At 44.6% G+C, this 26,935-nt stretch overlaps 2 protein-coding genes, 1 long non-coding RNA gene and 2 other non-coding genes across 11 annotated transcripts in view; 3 read left to right on the forward strand and 2 right to left on the reverse strand.

Moving 5' to 3' along the window:
* Window positions 1-8,353: 8,353 nt before the first annotated feature.
* Window positions 8,354-20,415, reverse strand: sphk1 (sphingosine kinase 1). Its single transcript, XM_031862435.1, has 5 exons — window positions 19,995-20,415; window positions 13,488-13,637; window positions 10,566-10,660; window positions 10,009-10,124; window positions 8,354-9,416 (listed from the first exon to the last, which is right to left on the reverse strand). The coding sequence occupies exons 1-5, from the start codon at window positions 20,413-20,415 to the stop codon at window positions 8,507-8,509; spliced, it is 1,692 nt and encodes a 563-aa protein (XP_031718295.1). The 3' UTR covers window positions 8,354-8,506.
* A 1,205-nt stretch (window positions 20,416-21,620) lies between these two features.
* LOC116391585 (uncharacterized) lies at window positions 21,621-23,762 on the forward strand. Its single transcript, XR_004213254.1, has 5 exons — window positions 21,621-21,726; window positions 21,921-21,970; window positions 22,159-22,211; window positions 22,404-22,468; window positions 22,649-23,762. It is a non-coding gene; the product is annotated as an uncharacterized LOC116391585 (long non-coding RNA).
* On the forward strand, window positions 22,252-22,325 carry LOC116391666 (small nucleolar RNA SNORD49). Its single transcript, XR_004213267.1, has one exon. It is a non-coding gene; the product is annotated as a small nucleolar RNA SNORD49 (small nucleolar RNA).
* LOC116391665 (small nucleolar RNA R38) lies at window positions 22,501-22,570 on the forward strand. The gene has a single exon (XR_004213266.1). It is a non-coding gene; the product is annotated as a small nucleolar RNA R38 (small nucleolar RNA).
* The window catches only part of fbf1 (Fas binding factor 1), a 9,360-nt gene continuing 5,135 nt past the window's right edge, over window positions 22,711-26,935 (reverse strand). For all 7 annotated transcript variants that reach the window (XM_031862324.1, XM_031862321.1, XM_031862322.1 and 4 more), the window contains 11 exons: window positions 26,557-26,763; window positions 26,013-26,120; window positions 25,584-25,723; window positions 25,313-25,431; window positions 25,076-25,198; window positions 24,813-24,989; window positions 24,495-24,671; window positions 24,270-24,407; window positions 24,092-24,191; window positions 23,862-23,992; window positions 22,711-23,000 (listed from right to left, as the gene is read on the reverse strand). In XM_031862324.1, coding sequence (XP_031718184.1) covers window positions 22,917-23,000; window positions 23,862-23,992; window positions 24,092-24,191; window positions 24,270-24,407; window positions 24,495-24,671; window positions 24,813-24,989; window positions 25,076-25,198; window positions 25,313-25,431; window positions 25,584-25,723; window positions 26,013-26,120; window positions 26,557-26,763 — 1,504 coding nt within the window. In that variant the 3' untranslated portion in view covers window positions 22,711-22,916. The remainder of the gene's footprint in view (window positions 23,001-23,861; window positions 23,993-24,091; window positions 24,192-24,269; window positions 24,408-24,494; window positions 24,672-24,812; window positions 24,990-25,075; window positions 25,199-25,312; window positions 25,432-25,583; window positions 25,724-26,012; window positions 26,121-26,556; window positions 26,764-26,935) is intronic.

Genomic DNA, 26,935 nt, shown 5'->3' on the forward strand with positions numbered 1-26,935 from the left:
GGGGGGGGGGGGGGGAGCAGCGATTGAGATGCAGAAAGCAGAGAGATGGAGGACAGAGAAACAGAAAATCCCTTCTTATCTGAATGGACTGAGATGGCAAAAGGCCTGCATGAGGCAGGGGAAGATGGAGAGACAGAGATACACAGCAAGAGACACAGAGACGGGAAATCTGACTAGCATCTAGCAACCGGCTTCTTCACAAGTTTAGTTTCCAGCTCATCTATTTAAGTGTGCCATGCAGCAATCTACAAGTACATCTCACAGGACTGTCACTGTGGCTGTCACTTCCATCTCCTCTGGTTCCTTCTGAAAAGGGCTCAATAGTTTCCTTCATTTATGGTAATGAAAGAACGTCACAATGTATTCCTTGTTTTGGAGAAACATGGAACTTACCGCTGACTGTCACAAATAGTAAAAGATTTACATGTTTAGGGATTTTAAATATTAGTTTTTAGATGCTTTTAGAAACCGCTTTAGAAATATTTTTGCAGCCAAATCAAACTTCAAACTTTACATTTATTTATTGATTGATTTATACATTTTATTGATTGATAAAATGCATAATTGAGATGCCTCCTCTGCATTGCACAGATTGATTTCATACACCGTATGTAAGCTTTTTGGCGGTTACATCTTCTTGATTCTTCACAGTACCTTTCGTCTGTAGAAACATGGCCGCCGGCTGCGTCAAGAGGACCCGCTCCCTCTGTAGATATAAACGGCTCATTCTAAGGTAACGAAAACACAATGATTTATACTTTTGGGTGATTTATACACTAAAGAAAAAACACTGATTAATATTATATTCCATTTCTGCCAACAGATCCCCTTAAATGCTACACACTGTACCTTTAAGAGCACGGCTGACTTCACAAACAACATTTTCAGATTATTATGAAAGACGCACATAACCACCGTCATATCACCTGCTTGTGAAGCTATGTTTGCATTCCTGGAGTTTGATTGCAGCTACCTTATATCATCTCGGTATTATCTGAGGTGGAGCCTGGATGGTATTCAGGTGGGACAGACAAGCAGCAACGCGAAAGAAAAAAGACACATACACATACCAACACTCACATTTAAATAGAAACCATCCCCTCTCCCCCAGGCCATTTATATGGAGATGAGAGACTAGGCGGACAGACACACAGACACACAAACACATAAATACACACACACACACACACACAAAGTGGCTCGTAGGGCTCATCGTAACATCATCTCATTGGAGCTGAGCCCTCCAAGCTCATCATAAATGATAATGCCAGACTTCCACTCAGCCTCAAGAGTAGCAATACAGATAAAGATGACACAATGGGCTCACACACAAACACACACACACACACAGAAAGCGGTGACTCAGCCCTCTTTTGGGTCTCTGCTTTTTGAACCGCCCTTTGGGTCCTTCAACTGCCAAGCAGCTCACAAACAAACACATATGCACGTACATATAGACACTGGTTGCCTTGCAGATGCACAGATATGAGAGAGCTCTGTGGTCTACGTGTGTGTGTGTGTGTGTGTGTGTGTGTGTGTGTGTGTGTGTGTGTGCAGGAAGGTGGAGGTGGACTGGGGTTTAGTCAAGATGTCCTCTGATGTCAACGATTTCTGACACAAGACGTGAGTCATTCTTTGATCAGCACGTTTTCCTGCTCACTTGGTCCTCTGGGTAATGAAGTGTCCCATTAGCCTGCTTGGACTTGATTAAAGACACACACACACATTCGTCCTTTCACTTTTTGTTTTTCATGTGACACTTGTTCATATCAAGCTAGATTTAACAACCAACCCCACAGGAAGTAGTCCGATGATCCCTTCCCACCTGTGAACATTGCCAGTTATGAGTCCAGAAGTTCCACAATGAGGAAGTGCAACTGTATAATTGAAACATGATTTATTGCATCGTAGAAGTTACTGGTGAAACCCAGGCTTTGAGTTTTACGACTGCATGACGAACACGTCTGAATGAAGACACACCTGGTTTCAGAGGATGGAGCTTAACTCTGACATCTACACACTAGCTCAGGGCTAACTGGCACATTATGAAAGGACGCTTGAGATCATCTATAGTGTTGTTTTATTGACGGTGTGACGTTGTCAGAGGATATTTTCAAACTCTGAAGTCTCCCAGCAGATGGGACATTCAAGCTCCACCGGCTGCCCTGCAACCAAACAGGGAGACGCAGATTTAGGATCTGTTGACGCAGAGCAGCAGGGAGGGTCCTGTAAAAGAAAAGAAGGAAAGAAACACAGCTTAAGGTCACACATCCACTCCCTCCTCTGGCATGCAGCTGATTGTTGGAGTGGCATTTAATTAATCCTGCCAGGAAAGTTATGGAACAGACGTAAGGAGGGAAAGAACAAAATGAAAGACTTTGACGGAGGGAGGGACTCTGTGAGGTTCCTTATTTCCCAAATAAAAAAACACAATTTCACTAAAGCAATTAAGTTTAGCTTCACTCTGCAGACATCTGAGTTGGTACCTGAACACTGATGTGGCTTCAATCCAACTGTGTTTGCAAGCCAAAGATGAAGGTCAGTGTGAGTGATAAAGGTGTTACAAGCTTTCACATCTGCAGCATGTTATTAAAAGTCAACAGTCATCCACGTTCATTAGCTCTCATCTCAGTTCACTGCTTTACGTCTAAATCCAGGCGGTGAACGCTAACGTGAATCCCCTTCTGCTGTTATCAAGCCCTTGAGCAATGCATTCAACCCCTGCAGGAGGAGACTTGTTGAGGGTGTGAACGTTATGTAAGCTGCTCCTGCCCAGTGAATGAATGAGACCCAACTGAACATCCTCAACACGGACTCCTTCACATAAGTACAGGAGGTTATAAGAGGAGACACTTTGCTGACATGGCTCTTTCTTTCTTTGAAAAAGACATTTTGCATCTGAGGAGACGAAACATGAATGATAAAGCCGTATTGCTTTAGTTGCATTGTGATATAGAACTTCTGAGGGATCTGTGCTCTACTGATCAAGCTCCTCTATATTGTGAAGATAAAATGTGTAGGAAGAGCAGAGATTAATACAAGTTCTAGATTACGTAGAGCCACTTAAACTTGTGCATAACGTGTTAACAGGTGGCCATGTGCACGAGGTTGGTTCCAGGCACATCGCAGTGCAAACACACAACATTAATTGCTAAAATGTGACCATGTACGAGATGAGATACGTTAGAATTATTGTTAAAATGGTGTTGGTCCGAATTATATCACATAAACGGTTTCACCAAATCCGGCAGTTAGGTTTAGGCAACAAAACCACAAACAGTTTAAAACGTTTTTATAGCAGTCATCATATCACAGCTGGTAAGCTGCAAATTGAATAACTTTTACTGTAAATATTGTACAATAAAATGAAGTTCAGTCTCTTTACGCTGTCATTCATTCACCAACTTCTTGTCTCTCGCTCTGCAACTTCTGCTCTATCAGCGACATACTTTCTAAAGCCATTCATATCGTCTCTATCAAACTTTAAAGAGCTCTTCTCCTCTCCTGCTGCCAGTTTTGTCATTTCAGTACGAACCGATCTTCATCACATCGAGGTTACTTCCGCTGAGCTCAGCAGAAGTCCCGCTCCGCATCCCATCATCCGTCAGCCACCTCACCACCACCAGTGTCTAGGCACGGGGGGGGTCCAAGACTCTCCACAAGTCTAACTTTATTGTGTAGAAATGTAATAGATGAATTAGTTCACTGTAAATGAAGTCTCTCCTCAATGAACTTTGTGTCCTAAATAACGCTGGTATTAGCATTAGTAATGGGTCATCTCTTAATGTCCCAACATTCAAAAAGCAGTCTAGGACCAGGGCCTGCCTGTACTTCATCCTCTTTATGCATTGAAACAGTTGAGACACGAGCAGCTCTAGAGGTGTCCTTCCCTGTGACTCGTGTGTGTGGCTGTCAGGAGTCAGAGGCAGCGAGTGCAGAGCGCCACAGCCGAGACAAAGACAGGACACGCCACACCGATCTGTGGCTTCCTGTGGAACAATACTTCTGCAGCCTCTCGAACAAACTGCCCTAAATTAAATATACACACACACACACACATCCCTGTTCTCCCCTGATCACATTGAAAGCTATTACTAGACTATATTGCCATCTGCAGGCCATCAACTTTAATGGGTTCTTAGAGCAGCAATGCATATTTAGTTGCCAGTTTATGAGAAATATTTTATGCTTATAAAATAGTCCTGCAATAAATCCTTCATGGATGTTTGAAGGATCAATTTTGATGTATCATAAAAAGAGAGATATTTGTTTCAAGGTTCAAGGTTCATTTGATGGCTGCTGTTTAACAGCACCGCAAAACCACAGCCTCCAACATTTTAAGAGACCTACACAGAGCTACGTTTGACATTCAGGCTCTTAAGTATAAAGTGAGGAAGTAAACATAGTGCACAACACAAGATGGGAAATGAGGAGTTCAGACACAGTCTCTGTCGCCCTCTGGTGGATGAAATGTTGCACTACAAGTTCTCTGTATCCAGGATGCACTCTGCTCTCCCACAGGTAGGAGCTCACACCTGTACACACTTTGGATTAATTGGACCTGATTCCTTAGCGCCACCAGTCAGTTATTGACCTGATTAGGATTTAAAATAGTTGAACTAAAGTCAGAATGTCTCTATTTTCGATAATATAATGTATAATATACAGATCCCAAACTGCTTTATTTTCCCAAAATCTGATGCCAAAGCTCAGATATAACTCCAGATATATTTGGATCATATTTCCTCTCCAGACACATTTCTAGTTCTCCAAATCAAACCGTTGTCATTTTTCCATCCGTCAGACGTTCCCTCCTCTCCCCGTCACCTGATAGCCACACCCATCCACACACCTGTTCCCTCTTCCCTAATCAGCTCTGCCTGGCCTTCTGCACACCTGCATCTCATTCCCTCTCCACGTACACCGGTCCACTTCCTTTGATCCATTGGGAGTTTATTAGAGTTGCAACGTTGTCAAATAAATAATCAGCACAAACAGGAAGCCATTTTTTTTTTCTATATGAATATGTTTATTAGTCTTTTTAAAAAAAGAAGTCTTTAAATAAAAAGGAATTCTAAGAAAGCAGAAGGAGATGAGGAATACCTGGTTTTCAACAGTTCAATGGATGTAATAACAAGGACCCATCGACCCTTCTTCCAGAAAGCTTCACAGATCAGAATCAGTGTTTATACTCTGCGTTTGTATTGTTACACTGATGCACACCAGTGAACCTTTGCAAAGCTGAAATGTGAGTATTTCATGTGTTAAAGAATTCTTTGTTTTCTTTCTTTTCTTCTGGGCACCACCTGTCTGCTGTCTTGGGTAAAAGCTAAGGCACTCTCTGGAGAAACTGTTTTTCCCCCATTTCCACTTACTTCAAAGTGAAAAGCTGTAAATACGTGGCACGCAATTTACTGTTTTTCTTTTTCTTTTTTGGGGACAGAATAACACATTCAACCATATCAGGTGGATCCGCTGATCTACTGCCATCTATCACCACATCAAACAAGAAAACAATGAACAAAAACATTCAGCACCAAAATCATGTTATTATTTCAGGCTTTTGATAAGTGTGGACACAACAGACGGGTCTCATTTCAGTTCTGTGACACAACTTTCTCAACTCATTTATAAAATGCCATGAGAGTATTTACAGTCTTTTCAAACTTACATTAAAGCAGCCAGTGGACTAAACCATTAACAGTACAGTACCATAAGTTTAACAGCAGTGTAGCAACGCCCTACAACTGAGATGTTGACACTGGTTATTATTTGCAGCAGTGTTTCTATAAGTTACAATAAGATGGACGTCGGCTTCTGTTATGGAAGACATTGCATGAAGAGTGAAATGTCTCCTGCAGCAGAAAAACTCCACTAATCCATCCACGACTGTACATGTAAGAAGCAGGAAAGAGGTGACCGTTGAAGAGACTGCATGGTCTGACATAAAGGTCTACTTGAGGTTTGTTGGATGAGTGGTCCAGCAGAGGGCCCCCTCTCTCCAGACGGCTGCAGCCATGACGAGGCGTTTGCATAGCTTATCTCGGCCCTAATGAGATGTACATCACACATTTAGTAATGAACAGTGCATGCGCCCTGCAGAACATGACAATGCGTTCAAAGCACCTGGAGAACTTCGCTGAGGATACCGTTGTGGTGGAAGGAACAGTATGTTGTTGCAATGACGAGCGCACAAGTACATGTAAATGTCTCAGAATGTAAAATCAAGTAATGGGCAACAAATCGGCACTGCAGTGAAGATGGAGGATGGAAGAGGTCAACTTCAAGTACGTTATGGTTCATCATGATGCATTTTTCCATATGTGGAAGAAAAAATGTCTTTATCTTCTTTCCTCGACACAATGGACTCGTAGTTAACAGGGTTGGTATGACAGTGTTGAGAGGCTGATTGACATGATGATGATCGATACGGTTATGAGGGGCGGAGTCATTTTTCACAGGCCAACAGAAGCTCCCACCTTCCAAATATCAGCAGCAATACTAGAGTTAAGTTAAATGCGCTGCAGGGCTTGGTGATGGGAAGTTTTTTTTTTTGTGTGTAAAATGCATGATTTGCTAAAAATGTCAGTTTTTTTTTAATGTGCATAAAATGGTATTTCTTAAAAAGAGTCGAGCGATCAGTGTGGACATTTGAGTTAATTCTTTAAGTCTTTACCTGCTGGGCGACGAACGATGGATTACATGTCTGCAGACATCATGTGTCTAGAAACACAAACATCAGGAGAAGAATGAGTCAGCAGATCTTTCTGGTCTATTTCTGCTGGAACTCATAATTCAAATCTGTCTGGTCCATGCGGATAACCTGTAGCTTTCTTTTGAATGTGCATAATGCAGGTGGTGCAGGATTGTATTATTAATGCGCAACTAACTTGAAGTCCCAAAAATATATATTTCATAAAAAAAAAATTTCAAAAAATCAAGATATATAATTTTTGTTTGCCTAAAGCCACCTTCCTTCTGTTTGCATTACGGGGAGAGATTTGAATATTTGCGCTCCTTCCAGCGGAGGGCAAACACTTCTCTTCTCTCACAAGCTCCAGAAAAAGCAGCAGGAAAACAATCGGCTCATTGCATCGACTGTATTGCACTTATGACAGCGATGAACTCATCAAAACCCCGGTAAACTGGGGCACTGATGAAAATGTTAACATTTGCACTCTCCTCTGCTCCGGTTCACTAACGCTCACCGCCGCAGCACCAGCAACCAGAGGGGGGAAAGGCCACACAGGGGAGCAGAGCACTTGACTCGGTCCAGCTCACATCGATCGCCTGCCTCTCAATACACAGATGCTGACTGACCCGGTGTAAAAAAAAATAAAAAATAAAAAAAAAACCTGCCCTCTCCACTTTGGTGAGATGCAACCAGTCTAATAAGTGTTGCGCACTCAAAAAACCTCTTTTGTGTGATTGAAAAGCCAACTTGTGCACGCTGCTGCAGGCGCTTCATATTAAGGACACGTTAGGTGCTGATGGCTCATTAACCAGAGGGAGGGAGAGGACAATCTTAAGATCGCTAGAAGGAGAAGGGATCATATGCACAGTAGACCATAACCCCTCCCCCCACTAAGTGCTGCAGAGATGCAAGGGAATGTGTGTGTGTGTGTGTGTGTGTGAGAGAGAGAGAGAGAGAGAGAGAGAGGAGCTGTGCGGAGGAGGAGGAGGAGGAGATGGGGCAAAGAAAGTGTGTGTTGATGTGTGAGTGGAGGCGGTTCCTACAGTTTGATGACGGTTGCAGATGAAGCAGGAGAACGCACAGGACAGGAAGTGGTTGGAGGTGTAACCTCAGCGGGCCAGGTTGTTGAACTCACTGCTTCGTGTGACTGGATCTGGTTTTGTTGGAGTTTATATAAGCTATGCAAAGATTAAAGATTTTTCAGCATCAAATCCCCCTGGGGGGGGATTTATATCTCCTCTCCCCCACGGGGCGGGGGGGGGGGGAGGCGATGCTGTCAGTGCGGTTGCCCAGGAGGGACAACGTCGGCCTGGGGCGGTACAGTCAATGCGGTTGCCCAGGAGGGACAACGTCGGCCTGGGGCGGTACAGTGGAACCAGGGGTGTGGTTTCTCTCGGGGAGCCTCTCAGGGCGGGAAAATGTGCTTCTCTTCACGTGTGTCATGCTTATGAGGTCGACAGCAGAGTGCACAATGCACTCCTCGGCCACTGCACTGCTATGTGCCAAAGCTTCTCTCTCTCTCTCTCACACACACACACACACACACACACACACACTCCACACTATCAATTTCTATAAGCCAGCCAGCAGCAAGAACAACCATCCATGTCTTTGACCCTGAATCAAACATTGAGAGAAAGAGGAGGGGCGTCCATAAAAACAGGACAAGTTGTTTCTGTAGAAAAATAGGCTGACAAAATGTCTTTGGCACTTCTGAAAACACAGCATACAAAGAGAGAAATCCACACTGAGGATAAAAAAGGCCGAACTCGAAAGCTCTACTGCCAGAGAAAAGATTAAAATAATCCGGCTTCATCCACAAATGAGTCTGGCCAGTCCTGGATGGATTTGAGCCTGAACGGGCCCGTACTCCACCATCTCCCCGTCCACAGTGATCATACCTTGCGGAGAGATGGGCTCCAGCCGCAGGGCCTTCACCTTCTCGTACACCAGGTGGGGGCAGCCGCACGCCAGGTGGCCGCCCTTCTCCATGGCGAGGAAAAGGCGCAGGAGCGCTGGACGGGAGATTCCCGCCGTCACGTAGAAGAGATGGATCACTCCGTCGTCTGCCATCGCGCCAGGGACTGTCCACAGGTCCTCGGCCAGGTGGGACTGGTAAATAGCCAGCACCAAGACAAAGTCCTCCTCCCTGACCACTGTCCAGCTCTCTGGGACCGGCTGGTCCAGGCCAGGGAGCAGCGAGTCCTCCTGTGCTCTGATCTTGCTTTCACACTGAGTCTCTGGTCTCTTGGTGGTGATTGCGTTGTTGGAAGAGTTGGTGATGGTGTAGCGGTTTGAATTTGTGCTGTTGTGATTGTGGCGAGAATTCTGGTTTGGGGAGGTGTTGGGTATAAGCCGGCAGGGGAGGGAGGAGCAGAGTGAGGGGTGCTGAGGCGTGGAGGGAGGGTGATGAGCCTTGATGCTCCCTTTGGGAAGCTTTGGCTCCTCAATCACGGGCAGATACGCTAACCTGCCCTGGTAGACTCTGAGGGACGCCAGGCGCACCAGGGTGCCCATCAGGAAGCGGATCGCTCCGACGTGGCGGTACTTCTCGCTCTCCATGTCGACGTCGGCCACGAAGCCCCAGGCCAGAGAGAGGAAGGAGAAGAGGCGCTGCCGAGAGGCCAGGTGGATCGACACCAGGTCCATGGAGCCGACCAGACCTTTGCACAGCATGAAGCCACAGCTCAACAAAAGCTCCTCGTTCCACGCTGGAGGCGACCTGAGAGAGGGTTACGCACATTACAAGAACAACAATGAAACGAGAGAAAGAGACGTGTCTTTACAGAATGTCTTGACCCATAATCTAGTAAACTTTGGTTGGTTAGTATTTGTTTACAGGCATGTTAGTTAGGACACTTGGACACATGACCATAGTATTAAAAAATCCTGTCTTAAAATCCTGTCCACACCTGCAGCTTGAAGGAGAGCTCAGGTGACACATATAGTCCTGTTTTTATTTTTTTCCTTTGATGTTGTGCCCACAGCCAACCAGCAGATGGGGATGACACCCTGGACGTGTGCTGGGTCGACTGGTTCCCATAATCACTCATAATGTGGAAGTTTCTAAACCCATTACATCACTCCTTTGAGAGTTATCAGCAGCCCTTAATGACCTCTGCTGCACAGCGAAGCAGTTCCAGGCCGCTCCGCTGTCTCTCCTCCCTCCTGAGGAATGATGTGCCCAGTCAGCCTTTGGCATAATTACACCGAAAGGAGATAAATCGTTCTTTTTCTTTTTTAAGGCTGAGAAAGGTCCTTCTTCTGTGCTGTTGGTCCATGCATTTAAATGACTCATTAATGGACAGACTTACTGTGAGTAGTGGTGGACAGAGGCAGCCAGGGCGTTGCCTGAGCCCCCTGGTAGAATACCCAGAGGGGTCTGGATGGCCTCTTGCCAGTCTTCTCGCTCCATCAGACCGTTTATCACCTGAACCAACAGCAAATACAAAAACAGAGTAAGATAATAGAAAGCAGTGTCTGTGTATGACTAACGCTTCTCTAAAATGTGTTTCGTTGATAGCTACAGCTGTCAAGATTTATATATTCATAATACAATGCAAAAAATGTTGTCATGCGAGTACAAATTATTTTTTTCCAGGCCTATTCTGAAAAGTGTTAAAAATAGAACATGGGTGAGAGACTTTATATCATTTACATCTGTGACTGATTGATTTAAAATCAAATAACACATAAAACACAGAAACAAAATAAAGTGAAATACAATACGTATAGTATGTATTAACTGTATTAGTAAAACAATAAATCAATTAAATACATGTTAGATCACAGGGGATACATAATAATGCATATTGTATTGCACTTTATTTTTTTGTTTTATATTAAATCTTCTACATATAGATATAAGCACCTCAAACAGCAGCCCGTCTCCAGACATGATAACCAGAGCGTCCCACTGCGACAGGTCCGCCTTCCTCACCAGCTCCCGTGCATGGTTCTGGTGCTCTGAGGGGAAACAGAAAGAGACAAAAACACAACATTTGTAGGACAAACTGACAAAAAACACACTAAAAAAAAAAGCAAGGGCAGAGGCGTGCTGCCTTCACCGCCGGCCTCTGGGGTAGGATCAGGGAGATTAGGCAGAAAAGAGATTCAATTTCCCCTTTTGAGGCCAAACATATCACATTAGCCCATCCAGCGGCTACTCAACAGCTCCAAGGCAGCTTAGCCGCCCTGCAAACATCTGTGACAGACAAATATCTCTGTGTGTGTGTGTGTGTGTGTGCATGATGCATGTGTTCAGTATGTGTGTGTGTGTTTGTTAATGCGCCCGGCGGAGGACTGAACCATTTGTTCAGCCTAGATATATTGGCAGCGTCCTTGAGTGGGTCCCTCTGCAGAGGCTCTCTGTGGGCTCATCCCGCCAGCATTAAAGTCTACAGTCCTACCAGCCGAGACTCCCCAGAGTGTGTGTGTGTGTGTGTGTGTGAGAGAGAGAGCAAAGAAGTTAGCAAAGTATTGATGCACTGCCATCATTACGGAAATATTTTTCCGCTCCAGCTCGAGTATTGATTGAGGGCAGAAGTGAAATAAAAAACAACTGCCCTCTCCTTCCCTTTCACTTTGCTCAACCTCTACCTGTCCTCCTCCCTCTCTCTCTCTCGCCCCCCCACGGTGCTCCCAGTGTTGCTGCTGTTTGTTTGCCGTGTGATTGGGAGGCGGTGATGGAGTGCCGTGTTGACAGGCAAAGGCAGTTAGGGAGTAACTGCACTGCACAGCTGACTCGGCTCTTGAAAACCTGCCAACCGGGGCTCAGAGTTGATGCTTCACTTCCCGGCCACTTATTGGAGCGTTCACCAAACGCACACACACACATCCAGGTAACACAATCTACCTCCCAGCACCTCTAACGCTCACGAATGAACTTGCTATATCTCTTTGATTAATCCAGAAGCAGCCAGGAAAACATGGAGACTCCAGGAAGTTACCGGCCAAGAATTCGTCTGGCAGATAACTCCCATAAAAGGTCAAATTGTCGTTTTTACAATTACGGGCTAAACAAATGAGATGTTACTTGTTAAGGTGAGCTTAAATGTGTTGGTAGGCAGAGTTTGTTTCCATTGGACGGAGCCAGGTCAGCTGTTTCCCCCCCTGTTTCCACTCTCTATGCTAAGCTAAGATCCCTGGATGCTAGCTACATATTTACTGTACAAACAAGAGAGTGATGTCAATCTTCTCATTTATCTCTCGGCAAGAAAGCGAATTAGTGTATTTCTCAAAATGTCTTATAGTTTTTTTTAATACAAAGGTGGAGAAAGACGTTGGCTGTTGATGGAAAAAACTAGACAGATGATGTGATATGAAGGCGGCTGTAGCTCAAGTAATTGAGAAGTATTACACCTGCTGAAGGGTTGTGATGAAATGAAGTGAAGACCAATTATGGCATTGCATTAATAGAGTGCCCACACATACATCAACAGCATGGCCGCATGGTTGTTGATGTACGTAATCCAGTCTGTCATGTCCGCCGTTGATTCTTCTTTGAGCTGCACAGATCACAGCTAAACAATTACACTCTGATATAGGCAATACAAATCTGGGGCGAATTCCAGTTGTCGCTTTAAATGCGACACTTTCCTGCCCGTGCCTCGCTCTACCGCTTTCCTCTGAGGTTAACCCGGGTGAAGATGAAGCTGGGTACACTGGATGCTTCATACAGTATGTAAAAGGTACATGCTGACACAAGAGGAGCCTCCACTGGTACGTGTCCTTCCTCGGGCGAAGGCTGTGCGATACATTCATCAAGGAGCTGTGTGCCGGCTAAATGGGTTGTGCCAGTTAATCCACTCATGGTCGCTTCTGACTGGCTACCGTATCCGACCACTGAAGGCCCTCAGCGACCCATACCCCCCCCCATCCTGTTCTGCCCGGCCTCGGTCGCTGTCAGTAATTACTCTGTTTTTTTTCATCGCCATCCAGCTGCTGACCTTCCTTTAAGTCCCAGGAGTCAGCACAAAGAGCCTGCATGAGCTTCAGCACTCTTTCTCAAATACACAAACGCACACAAGCACAGTTTCTGCCTGCTTTTCCTCCGTCTTCATTGTCATGTTCAATCTCACTTTGAGCTGTATCAGACGTTCCGGGTCGGGCTCCCGGTGGAGGCCGGCTGAGAGTGAAAGGCTAAATGATGCACCGTGCATGTTGTTTTTTTGTTGTCCCGGCATTAAAACCTGTCCCAGTTTGCAGCTCCTTGCTATTCAGAGAGAGGTCACATGAAGTTCAGAGCCTCTGATGACAGAAACCAACACATGACGCCGTTTAAGGTCACAAAAAGCCACCAGCAGCTCACTCAGAATGTGGAGCAGCTGGGGCGACTGAAACGAGAACTAAATGAGTGTCAGTGTGCCTGCAGATTTGGCCTGTTAATATGTCGGATGAGATGAGATAACATAACATAAGACAAGATAAGATCAAAGAATACAACAGAAGATTAACAAACACTAAGTGTAAAATAAGCAATACTGACACAAATATAAAAAAAGAATAGAGTAGCAATGAAGGGTAAGGAGGAAAGTAAAAAAAAAAGATTAAATACAACAATATACAGTGTATAAGAAGTAATGCTAGCACTAATGCCTAATAGAAAGTAAAGTAGATAAGTAATACTGAGCATTACACTGATAATGATATTGTAAAGTAGCAAAAAAGTTATGCATGTGAAAATAATAATGCATGTGATGTGTTTATAATTATTGCTATTTGATTGTTGTGACCACACAAACAATCAAAATGATGATCTGCCAACGTCTGTGTGTGCGTGAACGCCACTGACCTGTGATGACGAGTGTGTAGGGAACCGCGGCCTCGGTGAGCATGCCCTGTACGTGGCCAGTAAAGAGCTGGAGAGCCTGGCCTCGCCCGCTCTGAGGGTTCACCAGAATCATGACTCTGCAGGGCCGACGCACCTCCGCGTACACCACACCTGAGACAAAGAGAGAGAGAGAGGTGGATGTGAGCGAAGGCGAGGCTGGAGACGACACAAGGAGACAAGGGGAGGTCTTCTTATGCATGATCAAATATTCAAAAGAATGTATAAGGACAGGCTCGTCCCTGAGGGCTGAAAACGAGCATGAAACAGTAATGTCAGAGGCTGTGACAGCGTTCAGATAGACGAGGGTTAATGTTAATGTGACGTGCTACTTTCCTTCAAGGAGAGACGGCTTACAGGTGCTTCTCAATCGGGATCCGACCGATTATTTATAGCAATTCTGTGACATTTGACTAATCCCTGTGAGGAAATTCTGTTGCTGAGCGAAAAGGGGGAGGGGGAGTCTGTGTGTGTCAGGAATAGTTTGACATTTTGGAAAAATATTTGCTTTCTTGCAAAATAAGAGGATGTAGTCATCATGACGTCACTCAGTGGTTTGTGGACTGACATTTTGAAGCCTCGAGTTCGGCGATTTGGCCGTCGCCATCTTGGTTTTTTGCAGCCAGTTAACGGTTAAGTGACCATATTTGAACTGCGGAGGAGTGACGTAGAGACACCGTCTACGGCTCTGGTGCCTAAAGCATCCCCTGCTTTATGGTCTATTTGACTCTAAATGGACCATCATTTACTACATGAACATCATGCTGTATTGAAGAAGACTTGAAACTAGAGATTGAGACCATAAACTCATGTTTACAATGTTTACTGAGGTAATAAATCAAGTGAGGTTTAGAACAGCGATATCACTCTCACGTCTGTATTCTGTATATAAGAAAAATACCAGTGTAAGTTCAATATTCTACACATCTGTGTTGTGATCTTGATTTAACTTTAGGCGCTCTTAATCACATTCACTCTCCTTTTAAACTGCTGTACGGACAAAATCTGTCCATCAGTTTACTTACTGGAAAGGTTGGAAAGGACGAATGAGCAGAGTCATGTTTTTGTCGCACACATGACACCATGCAAAAGAATTTCCAAAGAGACACATTTTTGGTCGAGTCATTCAGACCAAATACAGCCACTGCCCTTTAAAGGATGGCTCTGGTTACAAAATGCAGTCCAAGCCTCGTGTGCACCCTGCAACATGCACCAACTGCTTTATCCCAGTCCGACGCTAACTCCCGGGGTTGGGCTATGCAAATACGTCATCCATACAGCACCCATGACTTCTGCCTGAGTCAGGAGTTATTTGTTCCACCTCATAATGTTCCAATTCTTTTTGAATCCATATTTACGTGTAGATCAGGTTCAGCAGCTAAATTGAAAGACTGGATAGCGAATTCAGAGAGAAGCTCGTCTGGAAAATACGATCCATTACGTGATGCTGAGGACAGAAACTCATCAGTGTCACTTTCCACCGTAATCATTTGGCTGCAGGTGGCGCTGACTTTGATATCAGCAGACAAAATGACCAGAAGCACAAAATGTGATGGCTGGTTAAATCCCACCACCTCTTGCTTATCATGTAAATGGATCAAAAGAGAGGCCAGGCGTCTCGTTGTAACGCTCTGTCCACCCTCTACCTCATTCGGCCCGCGGTGATAAGACTCAGCGGAGGTACAAAAAGAAAGAGGTGTAAAACCCAACGGAAAGAGTGAGGAGAGGGTGCGAAAACACACAGCCACATGCCAAACTCTGCCTCCATTCTCACACACACACACACACACACACACACACACACAGGGTGACCATTGTGTTTTTGTTTTTTTATCAGTGCACAATGCGGCTTTCAGACACAAAAGGTCCTCTCTGCACTTCCAGAATATTGTAGAAACTGGCTTTTTTGACGGTGAAAGAGCTTTAGAATCAGGTTTTGCCCTCAAGAGTGCTGAGCTGAATCACAAACGCGTAACAGACGCACTTGAAAAGGTCGAACCTAAACAAATGCAGATCAGCATCCTCCTCTGGAAACTTTGACGCTGGAACTCACGAGGCCTAAAGGCCGGATGGAGGTGGAGAAATGTGTCCAGCACCTCCAGCAGCCTGCATGTCTCCAGGTCTGTGAATCACTGCACACATCTGTGATGATGTCAGAGATTCACACTGAATAATGAATGATGAAGAGAAATGGTAATTCAGTCAGGTTTATCATGCTACACCTTCAGACCCCTGCTGCTTTATTCTGAAGGGCTGCTTGAAAATCACTTGTCATGCAAGGGAATCTACTTATTAAATAATATGATAGATCCTTGGGCAATCACACTTTAAAACAAGACATTAAATTTAATTAATTAAGTATCAATCGACAGAATAATGATTGGCAACTACTTTGATAATTGATTCATCGTTAAATCGTCAGTTTTCAAGCAAAAACATTGTTCGTCTTATGTGGTTATAAACAAAATATATTGAGATTTTAGACAACAACAATTTGAAGGAGTGTTCTTCACTATTACATTTTATGTTTGACCAAGAAATGAACTAATCCACGATGTAAAGAATCATGAGTTAGCAACCCTAGCGTAAAACAAAATGTATGTCTTAGTCGACTAAGAATCATTTACCAGAAACTTAAGAGCATATTTCTGTTATACACAAGATTTAAAGTGCTGCTTTTGGATTATTCTTTGAGGAGAAACTCAGTTTCACAGATCTGTCAATTAAATCAACTAATGGATCAGTCGACACCATTGTATGAGTGCTGGTCGACTAATAATTCCTACAAATAGTTCTGTATATATTACTGATACCTGAGTTGTAATTCTGCACAAAGGCTGCATTTGAGACGTAATGTAAATGTTCTGATCCATTTATCTGTCAGGGATGGATGATTATTAAATGCCGATGTGGAATCAGTCACCAGTTTTATTATGTGCAATAAAACAGATGGACTATAGATCCGGTCTTTAGCCACTGAGACATGTTTCTAATAAGTCTACCCAGTGATAAGTGTAAATGCTACTGAATTTCATTGCGATCAATATTCCCCATTGTAAAGCATAAAGGCAATAAATATATATCTGGGGATTATTAATGATAATTCATTTTGCAAAGGACTTTAATCAGGAGACGACCTGGTTTGATTTACTCTCTTGTAACTTTATAATCGGGTTTAGACAGCACACTACTGGTTCCCAAACTGGGGGTTAAGACCCCAATACGGGGTCATAAAATAGACCCAAGGGGTCACGAGATTATCTGCATAAACTCATGTTTCTGCAACACAAAATTGTACATGTTTTCAAAAGGTTCCTCTGATCTTTCCCCCTTTTTTCTATTGAATTGCTGAATCACTTGTTATCTCCAGAGTCTCAAAAAATGAAATAAAAAATACATGCAACACCAGCGAGGGGTCATAAATAGACACTGCATTGTTTTAGGGTATTACAAGCCAAAATAAGTAAAATATTTTAAAGTCGACCCAACCAAAAATATTTCAAATTAGCTCAACACTACACTGATAAACTTAATGATTCATTGTCTGTTGTTTTTCAATGTGCTGCCCTAAATTTCTGTCTCTAAGAATGTTATTTTTCTCCAGACATTCCTCCTGGGCTGTGTTTGTGTGTGTGTGTGTGTGTGTGTGTGTGTGTGTGTGTGTTTGAGCAGGGTATGAGGGTGAATGTGAAATCAGTCTGCAATGTGAAGTGAAAATACCTGCAGGCAGATCCTGCCCATCACACCGGCAAGCAAACCTTCAACTGCAGTGTGTGTGTGTGTGTGTGTGTGTGTGTGTGTGTGTGTGTGTGTGTGTTTCTCACAGTTACAAGTGTGCAATCAAACACTCACACAGGCAGCCAGGTGACAGGCAGACTGGATGTGACGGTGCTGAGCTGCTAGAGAAGTGTCATCATGTCGTTGCCACAAGTGCATCGCCCTGCTGACTGTTTATAAAGATGCGAAGTGCCTTCGGCGTGTCTCATACCGCGACACTATTCTGTGAATTCAGTGGAAGCCGTCTCGTTCGGGAGCAGCACTGTAAACCCAGACTGGACTGACGTGTCTGCAAACAAGCTGCATTCTGAGGTTGGGCGAGTGTTTGCTTGAGAGGAGGGGAGAAGGTCCTAAGGGTATAAACACAAGTGCCCACTGAGGCATCACCAGGCTGAAGGGGGGGGGGGGTTGACAGGCCATCACAGCTGTGTGTCACAGAGCAGGAGACGAAGGCTCCGGAGGGACCGAGATGTTGGCCGGGGTTAAAGGTCGTCTGGTGACACATTTTAGCTTTTCGTCTCCTTCACTGGAGTTCCATGCGACTGCTTCAGCTGACACACACACACATCTGTGTGTGTGTGTGTGGGAGACGGACAGACTGCAGCCCTTCCCTTCTTTGCATATACCCCCTGAAATCACATCTTGCACTGGATCGGACAGAGAAGTTTGGCAAAAATCAACAGTGTCATCGTAGCACTAACTGGATCATAAGAATGTAAAATTCTACAGTGAATGCATGTTAAATCTGTCACTGGTCCTCTACCAGCTGTTTGTAAAGCAGAGAAGGATGCGACCGGTCGGGTATGACGGCAGCCACGAGTAGAAACAGTCAAAGCGAGTAACCGTCATCTCATACCTTAGCATGCAATCTCACTGTGGCTCCTCTAAGCAGGGGACAGAGTGTAGCAGGCCATTAGTGTGTGCAGAACTGTATCAGTCTGTGTACTTCATTATTTACGGCTCATTCATACCAGGGAACCTGCAGTGAGAGTATTGGAGCCATCACACGAAAAAATAAATAAACTAGAGTTAAATTAGGAAACTCATTGCGACCAGCACATGTTAAATTACAAGTTTATCCACTTTATATTTCAGCAAAAGTGCGTCACTCTGACTAAATACAAATCTTTTGCGCCGCAATTGCACTTTTAATCCAACCTTTACATCTGCAATACCAGATGAGATGACACGCAATTAACTTAGAGGCGGTAAATACACTATACGGGATTAGTGAATCAACTGACCTTCACACTCTCCCTTCTCCGACATGACGGTGAAGCAGCATCTATTACCACAACATTACAAATTCAACTCGCATATCATATTCTGTTAAATACTGTATTATTGGCTGGCCTGGATCTGGAATGCTAAAACAAGCTTATAAATTAATGATATGATCACATCATCACTGAGACGCTGTGTTCAAAAGAGGCAAAAATTATAATTCTGGGATGAGAGACCACGTTGGAAAATGGTTAGATGTCTGAAGTGGCTCATGAGTATGTGTGATTTGAAAAAGAAGCTCCCAACCTGGAGCTCTTTGATGAGTCCAGTGAGAGAGGGCAGTGAGCTGTACAGCTCTCAGGTTACCATCTGCCTGCACGCCTGGCATACAGGGCTGAAACCCAAACTCCTGCTGGGATACAGACCATGAAGAGAGGTGATGCTCCCCATCACAAAGAAGCCCAGTGTCCCTCTCTCTCTCTCTTTATATTTGCAGTGTACACTTTGTGGCTCATTCCTCATCCTGCCCGCTAACACTTGCCTCCATCTTTGGCAAACCAACATTCCAAATGAGTCACTGTCAAGTCAAATATCCTCTTCCTCTTTGATCTGCTGGGTTCGGTCCAGGAGAACAAGGCTGCTTTATATTTCAAACTGCTAAATATTTCCATACGAGTCGAAGGATATCATTCTGAACTTGTTACCCAAAAAAATGGATCATTCTGGGACACAAACAGCTTTGTCTCACCGTCAGCGTATCGCCAACTTCCTCCCAAATGAGTGACGGGGGTGATTAGCTGCATAAACACTTCTCATATAGTATTCATGTTAATTACGGCGCTCACTGTGTACCAGGATGGAGCACAGAGGAGCTAATGAGATTGGGAGACAAAGGAAACCATGAGGACAGTGTGCATTTTAAACAGAGCGAGACGTAATGAGACGAAGCTGCTGCAAAAGCAGGATGAAAAAAATAAACTGGCTTTGTTTTGATGTGATTTTTTTTTTCCACCCGTCAACAATAAACTCTCAGTGGGAATCTACTGAGGAGGAATAATGAAGCCTGATCAGCAGCTACACTGTCTGCTGACAGAGGATCAGTAGAAATATAACTTAGTGATCAGTTGTGTGTGTGTGTGTGTGTGTGTGTGTGTGTGTGTGTGTGTGTGCACATCCAGAAGCATCCCTCTCATGAATGAATGTGTAATTGCTGCTGGAACATCTGGATCACCTTTCACAGCAGGTGGAGCATGTTACTGAGAGCAGAGTGTGTGCATCCTCTCTGCTGAACCCGTTTTTGTCAATATGGTTGATGTTTCATGCAGCAGTTGGTCTCTCACTTTAAAGGACTTTTGTTAAAAGAAAATGACCGAGCTCGTTGCACACGTGATGGTGTTTTATCATCACGTTAAAATAATATTTCACAGCCTTCTCGTGTATTATTTCTCATATAAAGTTCATTTTTCTCACCGTCTCTCCGGGGCGCCTGCAGCACGGAGGCGTCTCTGATGGCACGCGCCCACCTCTCCGCCTCCTGGAGGTTGGCGAGCGGGTCCTGGACCAGCGCGACCCGAAAGCACTGCTCCACCTTCTGCCGGGCCACGCCGGCGCTCATCCAGCGCCTCTTGAACGGGTAGAAGTAGGCTGTGAAGTAGGCGCCGACGTCCGCGCCGTCCGGCCCTCGGTGCGCCCGGCATCCGACGCAGTCGGTCAAGTTAAAAACCACCTTCGTGCGGCCGGGCGACGAGGAGATCCTCTGGACGGTCAGGGCGCTCTCCGTCAAACTCACCGAGTACCGGACCCTGTCGTTGAGCGCGTCGGTGAACTCCCCGTACAGCACGCCCACGACCCCGTTCCGCTGGCGGGATGGGTCCGGTTCAGAGTTCTCCATCCCGGGGCGGAGAGAGAGAGAGAGAGAGAGAGAGCGACGCGTCCCGCAGGCCGATGTGGCGGATGGCGGCGCGGCTGCAGACTCCGCTCTCCGGTATCAGCACCGCTGTGGGACCCTCGGAGTGTGATGATGAGAACAGCGGCTCTCTTAGTTCACTGTCTCTCCCTAGTGACCGAAAGAGGGAACGGCAGTGATGGAGCCGGAGGAGCGAGCAGCTGACTGACCTCCGTCTGCAAGCGAGGAAACCGGATCAGCTAACCTGATAGTCAATTTCAAGCCTCTGCTTATAGGCCTATTGCCAATTATGTGGAGAATAATTCACCAAATAGTACTATGCAATTTACTTATCAATTCAAATTGGAACTTTGTTATCAAAAAATCGACATTTATTTGATTTGACTCCCTTAAATGTCATTGAATATTTATCTGCAGCAAGTGCACCCAGCTTTATAAGGTGATGGAAATATCAAGAAGCTCGGAGAAAAGGGTGAAAACTATATTATCTTTTATCCAGATTTGCTTCATAAATACATTAGGGAAACTGAAGAGGTGCCTTTGACTTATCTCTTATTTGTGAAATGAATTAATTCCATTATACTGTTATTTTTTGCACAGGCTACGAGAATCTCTATCATTTTTTCCATCAAATAATCTATTAAGTCTATTAAATATTTAGATACACTCCCAAAAATGTCCGCTAAATGTCCTCCGGAAGAGATGTTCTAATGACTTGTTGAATGTGATCCCAATGATCAGCCTCAGTCACATCATTGGCTGTAATTACTTGATTTAGGCACGTGGAGCAATGAAAAAAGACACATGCAATCCGAATTTATCTCTTAAATGATATGTAATATTTTTCTTTTTCACGCATTTCACCTCATATTCATAACATTTCACATTAGTAAGGTTGGAATTATAAAATGTTGAAACGGCTGTGAGAAGAACTGCTACTTCCGTTGTATTTTATTTTTTGTTGCATGGATAACAACAGTTTTTACAATAATGTATATTATCTATATCATAAATTATTAAATCTTATCTCAATTAGTATTGAGTCCAGTTTCCAGAATACTAGCCTACTTTTTGCAGGCAGATTGAGCACAAGTTGAACTTTTACCACACCCAGTCAGTGATCACGTGGGATGTGACGTTTCAAACGTATAAAAGCGTCATCACGCAAGACTTCCGTCCTTGGTTCTCTTTCCTTACCGGTGTGAGGGACACGAGAGGAGAAGCTCCAGCTCTCACGTGTTACGATGAGTTTACGACTAACTGTGAAGTTTCCTGCGGATGATCCGCCGTGAACAGGTAATACTCTTTGGGTAGTAAACGAGACTTTAAGTGTGCGGAAGTATGGAGACTGTTTCGTGTGAGTTGTGCTAGCTGTTAGCTGTTAGCTAGGCCAACACGTGGAGGGAGACCAGGTTGGGCAAACGTTACAGAAGGACCAGGGAACATGCACTAAATCCACATGTCTGATTTATTTAATATCTATTTTACAGGAGGCTTTGAGTGCAGAATGAGGCTCATCATCCTGCCAACACGATGAAAGGTAAAACTCACTTTAAATGGTGTTTAATATATATTCCTGACTCTCTGCAGTGCACGTGATGATTCTGTTATCCCTGTCTGAAATAACAACTGTTGAAGTAAATGGTATCTGACTAGCTGCAGACTTCGTGTGTGGAGTCACGTGATGCTGCTGAACTATCGTTAACGAAACGTCTCCTTACGTCACAGGTCTGTGGTTCATCTGTCCCTCGTGACTGAGAACGAGGATTCCTGGTGACCAGGTGTGTACCACGCTCCCCTCTAGTGATCCACGTGCTGGTGTTCAGGGATGATAACTGCTGCATAGGAAGTGCCGTCTTATGCGATAACTGACGATGGAAATAGCTGTTCTGAGAAACACCGACAAACTGTTATCTTATGGTGTTAATAATCTGAACACTTAATGATCTAGATGTACATTTTCACCCCTACAGGATGTGACAATCTGCAACGCATGACTGTACAGGACGACACGTGGGACCTGAGGAATGTTAAACAGGTAAATGTTGCGAGACTGAAGCCTGATTAAAGTCAAGCCAGTGATGATACAAGTTATCCCTGTCTGAATTTAAGTGATGAGTCATGGTAATCTGAGGCTTGACTGTAGATAAAGGACTAGTGGATCGTTTGATGTCAAAGTTTGTCGCATCATTGTAAAAGTGTTTTCTCTAACTTGCAGATTACATCAATGGTGAAGTGGATGTGTGACTACGCACATTAAAAAGTTTGCTCTGAAACATGTTTAATGAAAATGTTTATTGAAAGTGTACAACACATTCAGAAACCGATGGCACGTTTGAAGTATTCTGAATGTTCTGTTTGCTTCACCTGATGGATGGTCGATGACAAATGTATTTCTAAATAAAGTTCATTGCAAGTAAAAAAAAGTGTGAATTCTATTCTTGCATATTATACAAAACAATAGTGCGAACACCAGCACGTGTTGGTCAATCTGTGTTAAAAGATGATCTGTATGATTTCTTCTTCAAATTCTCCAAGAAGATCTGCTCCTCCTGGAGATATTCACGGTCCTGAGGGGAGGAAGAGAAAGTAATCCAAGTTTAAAATGTACTAATGTAGGAGTCAGACCAGTTGGTATCACGTTAACCTACTTGAGTTATGATCTGTGCTTCAGGACTCTGGTTAATGTCTTAAAACCATTTGAACACCAGTGACTACTCGGTCATGTAGCATTAAATTGATGCAAAATATAACTCTGAAATGGCTTTTTGAAGGTTTGTCACTTAAAGATCAAAATGGTCACGTGACTAAACTTGACGTTGCTAGTCATGATGTGGCTGAATACAAACATGCCCCCTAAAGCCTTAAAACCCTCAGATACACTGACGTCTCCTGTTGAATGTGAGGCTTGATGTGCTGTAAATACGAAGGACGGCACTTTGCATCACTTAACATATACACTTGATAACATGTTACGTACAGCTGTGGGTGTTTCGTTCTTCTTACTCCTGATCTGAACGTCTTCCAGGCTCTTGCCTCACGAGAGGAAAAAGTCAAATCTATTGAAACGGCTTCAATGACTAAATTAAATGTTTCAAGAATAAATCCTTGTAATAGTCTCATAGCATTCCTCTGTTTTCATGTTCCATCCTTAATGTTTCTGAGTAATATTAAAATGCCAGGCTGATAACCCAGTGTTGAACATCACATTGCTATGGATTGTGGGTAATTCCCTGAGGCAAAGTCTGCAGAAATGGGGACTAGCGTGTTAAAGTGTTCATGAAGGGCTCAAGGTGTCTGTGAGAACCCCCTCAAACGATGTGACAGTGGGACCGCCCTAAACCCTCACAGACTGAGTGTGGAGATTGGGGAATTGGGCCTGCGACAGGATTTCCTAAACCTTCAGCAGGAAGTGTGTGTGTGTGTGTTACCTTCTCTGCAGTGTACCTCCACAGAGCCAGACTCGCCTGGAGAGCCATGGACTGAGAGCTGGCTAACGAGGCCGGAGGGGGAATGTTCAGGGTCGCTGTCAGCTCAGGATTTGGCAACACAGAACCTGCATCTACAGATGAAGATAAAATCATGTTATAGACTTCATTTTACAACTTGTATGAGTAACTACTCTTTGTTGAATGATGGTCAAACACAGAATTGACCTCACCTGGTATGGTGGTTGGAATCATCTGAGGTAACGAGGTGATTGGAGCGTTTTGTCTCCGCCTCTCTGTGTCCTTCTGCAGATGACTCAACCTCATTCGCTCCTGTAATAAGAAGGTTTTAGGTTTCTAACACTAAGTTATGTCATGTGCATTGAAGTATATCTGAAGTGACTCACGCACCTGAAGAATTCGTTGTTCTTGCTGCCTCAGCCGCTCCGTCTGTGTGTGGATATTTCGAAGCCTTGCCTCGTGCCCCGCCTCCACACGCTTCGCCTCCTGCAGCGCTCGTTCTCCCTCCTCATACTTCTCTGCAGCGAGCTGCAAAGAGCGTAACGCGGTCAGAGCTCAGATATCACACAGGCGACTGCGCTAACACGTAAGGATCCTGCGTGGTGTGGAAGTTACCTCGCTAAAGGCCTCCACCTCGTGGGCTCGTGTCTTGAGTCTCAAGGCCGTGCTGCTTATTCTCTCTTTCTCTCTGTCCAGTTCTTCTCTCAGTCGTTCCAGAGTCTCTCTCTCTTGTGCCACAGCCATCTCCTTTTGTTTCAGCTCTGCAGTGAGGAGCTTTAAGTCAGCTTGTTCCTACAATAAAAACAGAAAAGAAATTACATTTATTATGTCCTCTGTGTGTCCCGTGGAGCTAAACGAAATGTAGTAATTTAAACAAAGTCACAACATAGTTTTTACGAGGCTCCTCTTTCTTTTCTCTTTGGTGAAGCTGACCTGTGCCAGACTGATGATGGAGCCCTCTCTCTTCTCCAAGAGACTGCTGACCTCCCGCTCAGCCCTCTCATGCCTCTGCTTCTCCAGGCTGTGAAAGTGGGCCCAGTCGGCGGCCAGCTTCCTCCTCTCCTCCGCACAATGCTGCATCACCGACTTCTGCTCCTCCAGCAGTGCACTCTGGTGAGAAAGGGAGACGGACGGGAGAGGTAAGGGAGACGCGTACGGACTCAGACGCTGTGGATGTAGATGTTCACCTGGCTCACCTTGGCTCTCTCCAGCTCCTCTCTTTCCATGTTGATCTGCAAACTGAGGGCATGTCGCTCTCCCTCCAGGCCTCTTTGGGTCGACTCAGCCTTGGCCTGCTCTGCTGTCATCTTCCAGCGCTCCTGAGGTAGAGAAAAATAAGGTACCTTCAGTCTTTGTATGTATGCACTTGTGGTGTGCTGCTACAACAAAGCAAATGCATGAGTCTATTTTTAAAAGTCAGATTTGACCCGGACCTTCTCAAGCTGTCTCTGCTGCTCATTGAGCTGAGTGTCCATCCTGGAAATGATTTCCTTGAGGTAAGCTCTCTCCTCCACCATGGCTTTCTGCTGCTGGGCCAGACGGTCCTGCGTCACTGAGAGGTGCATTTAGAGAACGACCTTAACCCATTTACAATGTGATGCCGACTTCCAGCACGCTATTAGACAAACTTGTATCTTGACCTATTTGTGCAAAGTGAGCACATCTGTGTGTGTGTGTGTGTGTGTGTGTGTGTTTCTGAGGTACTTCGAAGCTGCTCGTCTCTGTGCCGTGCTCCTTGCTCCAGGCCGTGAGCCGTGTGTTCATGTGTGCTCTCCACCCGAGAAGAAAGATCCCCGAGCCGAGAGGAGAACTGCTCCATCTGCTCAATCACCACCGTAAGAGACCTGGAGGAATAAAAACACATGCAACCAAACATACGAGTAGCTATTTAATAAAACAATCACAGAGATCCTGACCTAGATGAGTTGGTCAGTGTCTGTTAAATCTGTTAAAGTAGAACAAAAACATCCTGTTCTTGTTTGCTCTTGCTACATTCTGTCTATTATGGAAAATATCAGCACTGAACCGACAGAAAACAGACGACTAGTATTTACAGGAGTATATTTTTATATCTGCAGCTGCTGTTATAAGTCGTCATCATTTTTCTGTCTGTTTCCTCTGATGACCTCTGACCTCGTCTGAGACGTTGCGCTTGTAACTGCATCAATCTCCTCGTCCTTTAATTTCTTCAGCCTCCTGACCTGGTCCTCGTGGTCTTTCTTCATCTCCAAGATAGACTTCCTAGACGGCGACAAAGGACAAATACACCAATATATGCTATAACTATATGCTATAAAGCTCATTTAGTTATCATTAAATATATACTATTTATTTCACATCAGTCCATGTTCCATATTTGAGGGGTTTCTGGGTATTATTCTGTTATCCAGATAACTGTGATTGTGCCTCTTGAATCAGACTCCAGATGTGCGGAAACAATAAACGGCATTTAAGCCGTTTTATTTATTGTTCATTCTTATACTGTAAAGCAAAGCAGAATAGCTTTACTGATTCCTATGTGTCTGTGTCTCGAGGTGACGATGGAACTCTTATTTTATCCCGTTTGACTCTTCTGCATGTGCATTACTTTAAAGATGACTTATCAGTCAGCACGTGTTAATAATTGCTATAGTTATAGAATCACTCAGTCTTTATAGAAAAGGCTTTCCTGGCGTACCTCTGGAGGTCTCTGAGTCTCTCCACCTCACGGTCTCTGTCTTGCTGGGCCTGTGCCACTTTGCGCTGGTACTGAGCCTGCAGCTCTGAGCGTTCCTGCTCTGCTGATCGCGTTACTGCAGAGAGACGCTCCATTAGGTCTTCACACTCCTTCCGTGCCTGCGTCTCCCTCTGGGCCGCCGAGTCCTCGAGCAGCTTCACGCGACCTCTGGAGGTGCACAAAAGTACGTAAGGCTTTCGTTGAGCATACAGACGCACGCAAGCTGCTTCAAGTGCAGGGAATTATGCATAATGTGGTTAAGCATGCACACAGGCGATGCACATCTGTGCTACGTGTGTGTGTGTGTGTGTGTGTGTGTGTGTGTGTGTGTGTGTGTGTG

This window comes from Anarrhichthys ocellatus, unplaced genomic scaffold (genome assembly GCF_004355925.1).
Source record: "Anarrhichthys ocellatus isolate YVR2014 unplaced genomic scaffold, GSC_Weel_1.0 scaffold26, whole genome shotgun sequence".
In the NCBI taxonomy this organism is placed as follows: Eukaryota; Metazoa; Chordata; class Actinopteri; order Perciformes; family Anarhichadidae; genus Anarrhichthys; species Anarrhichthys ocellatus.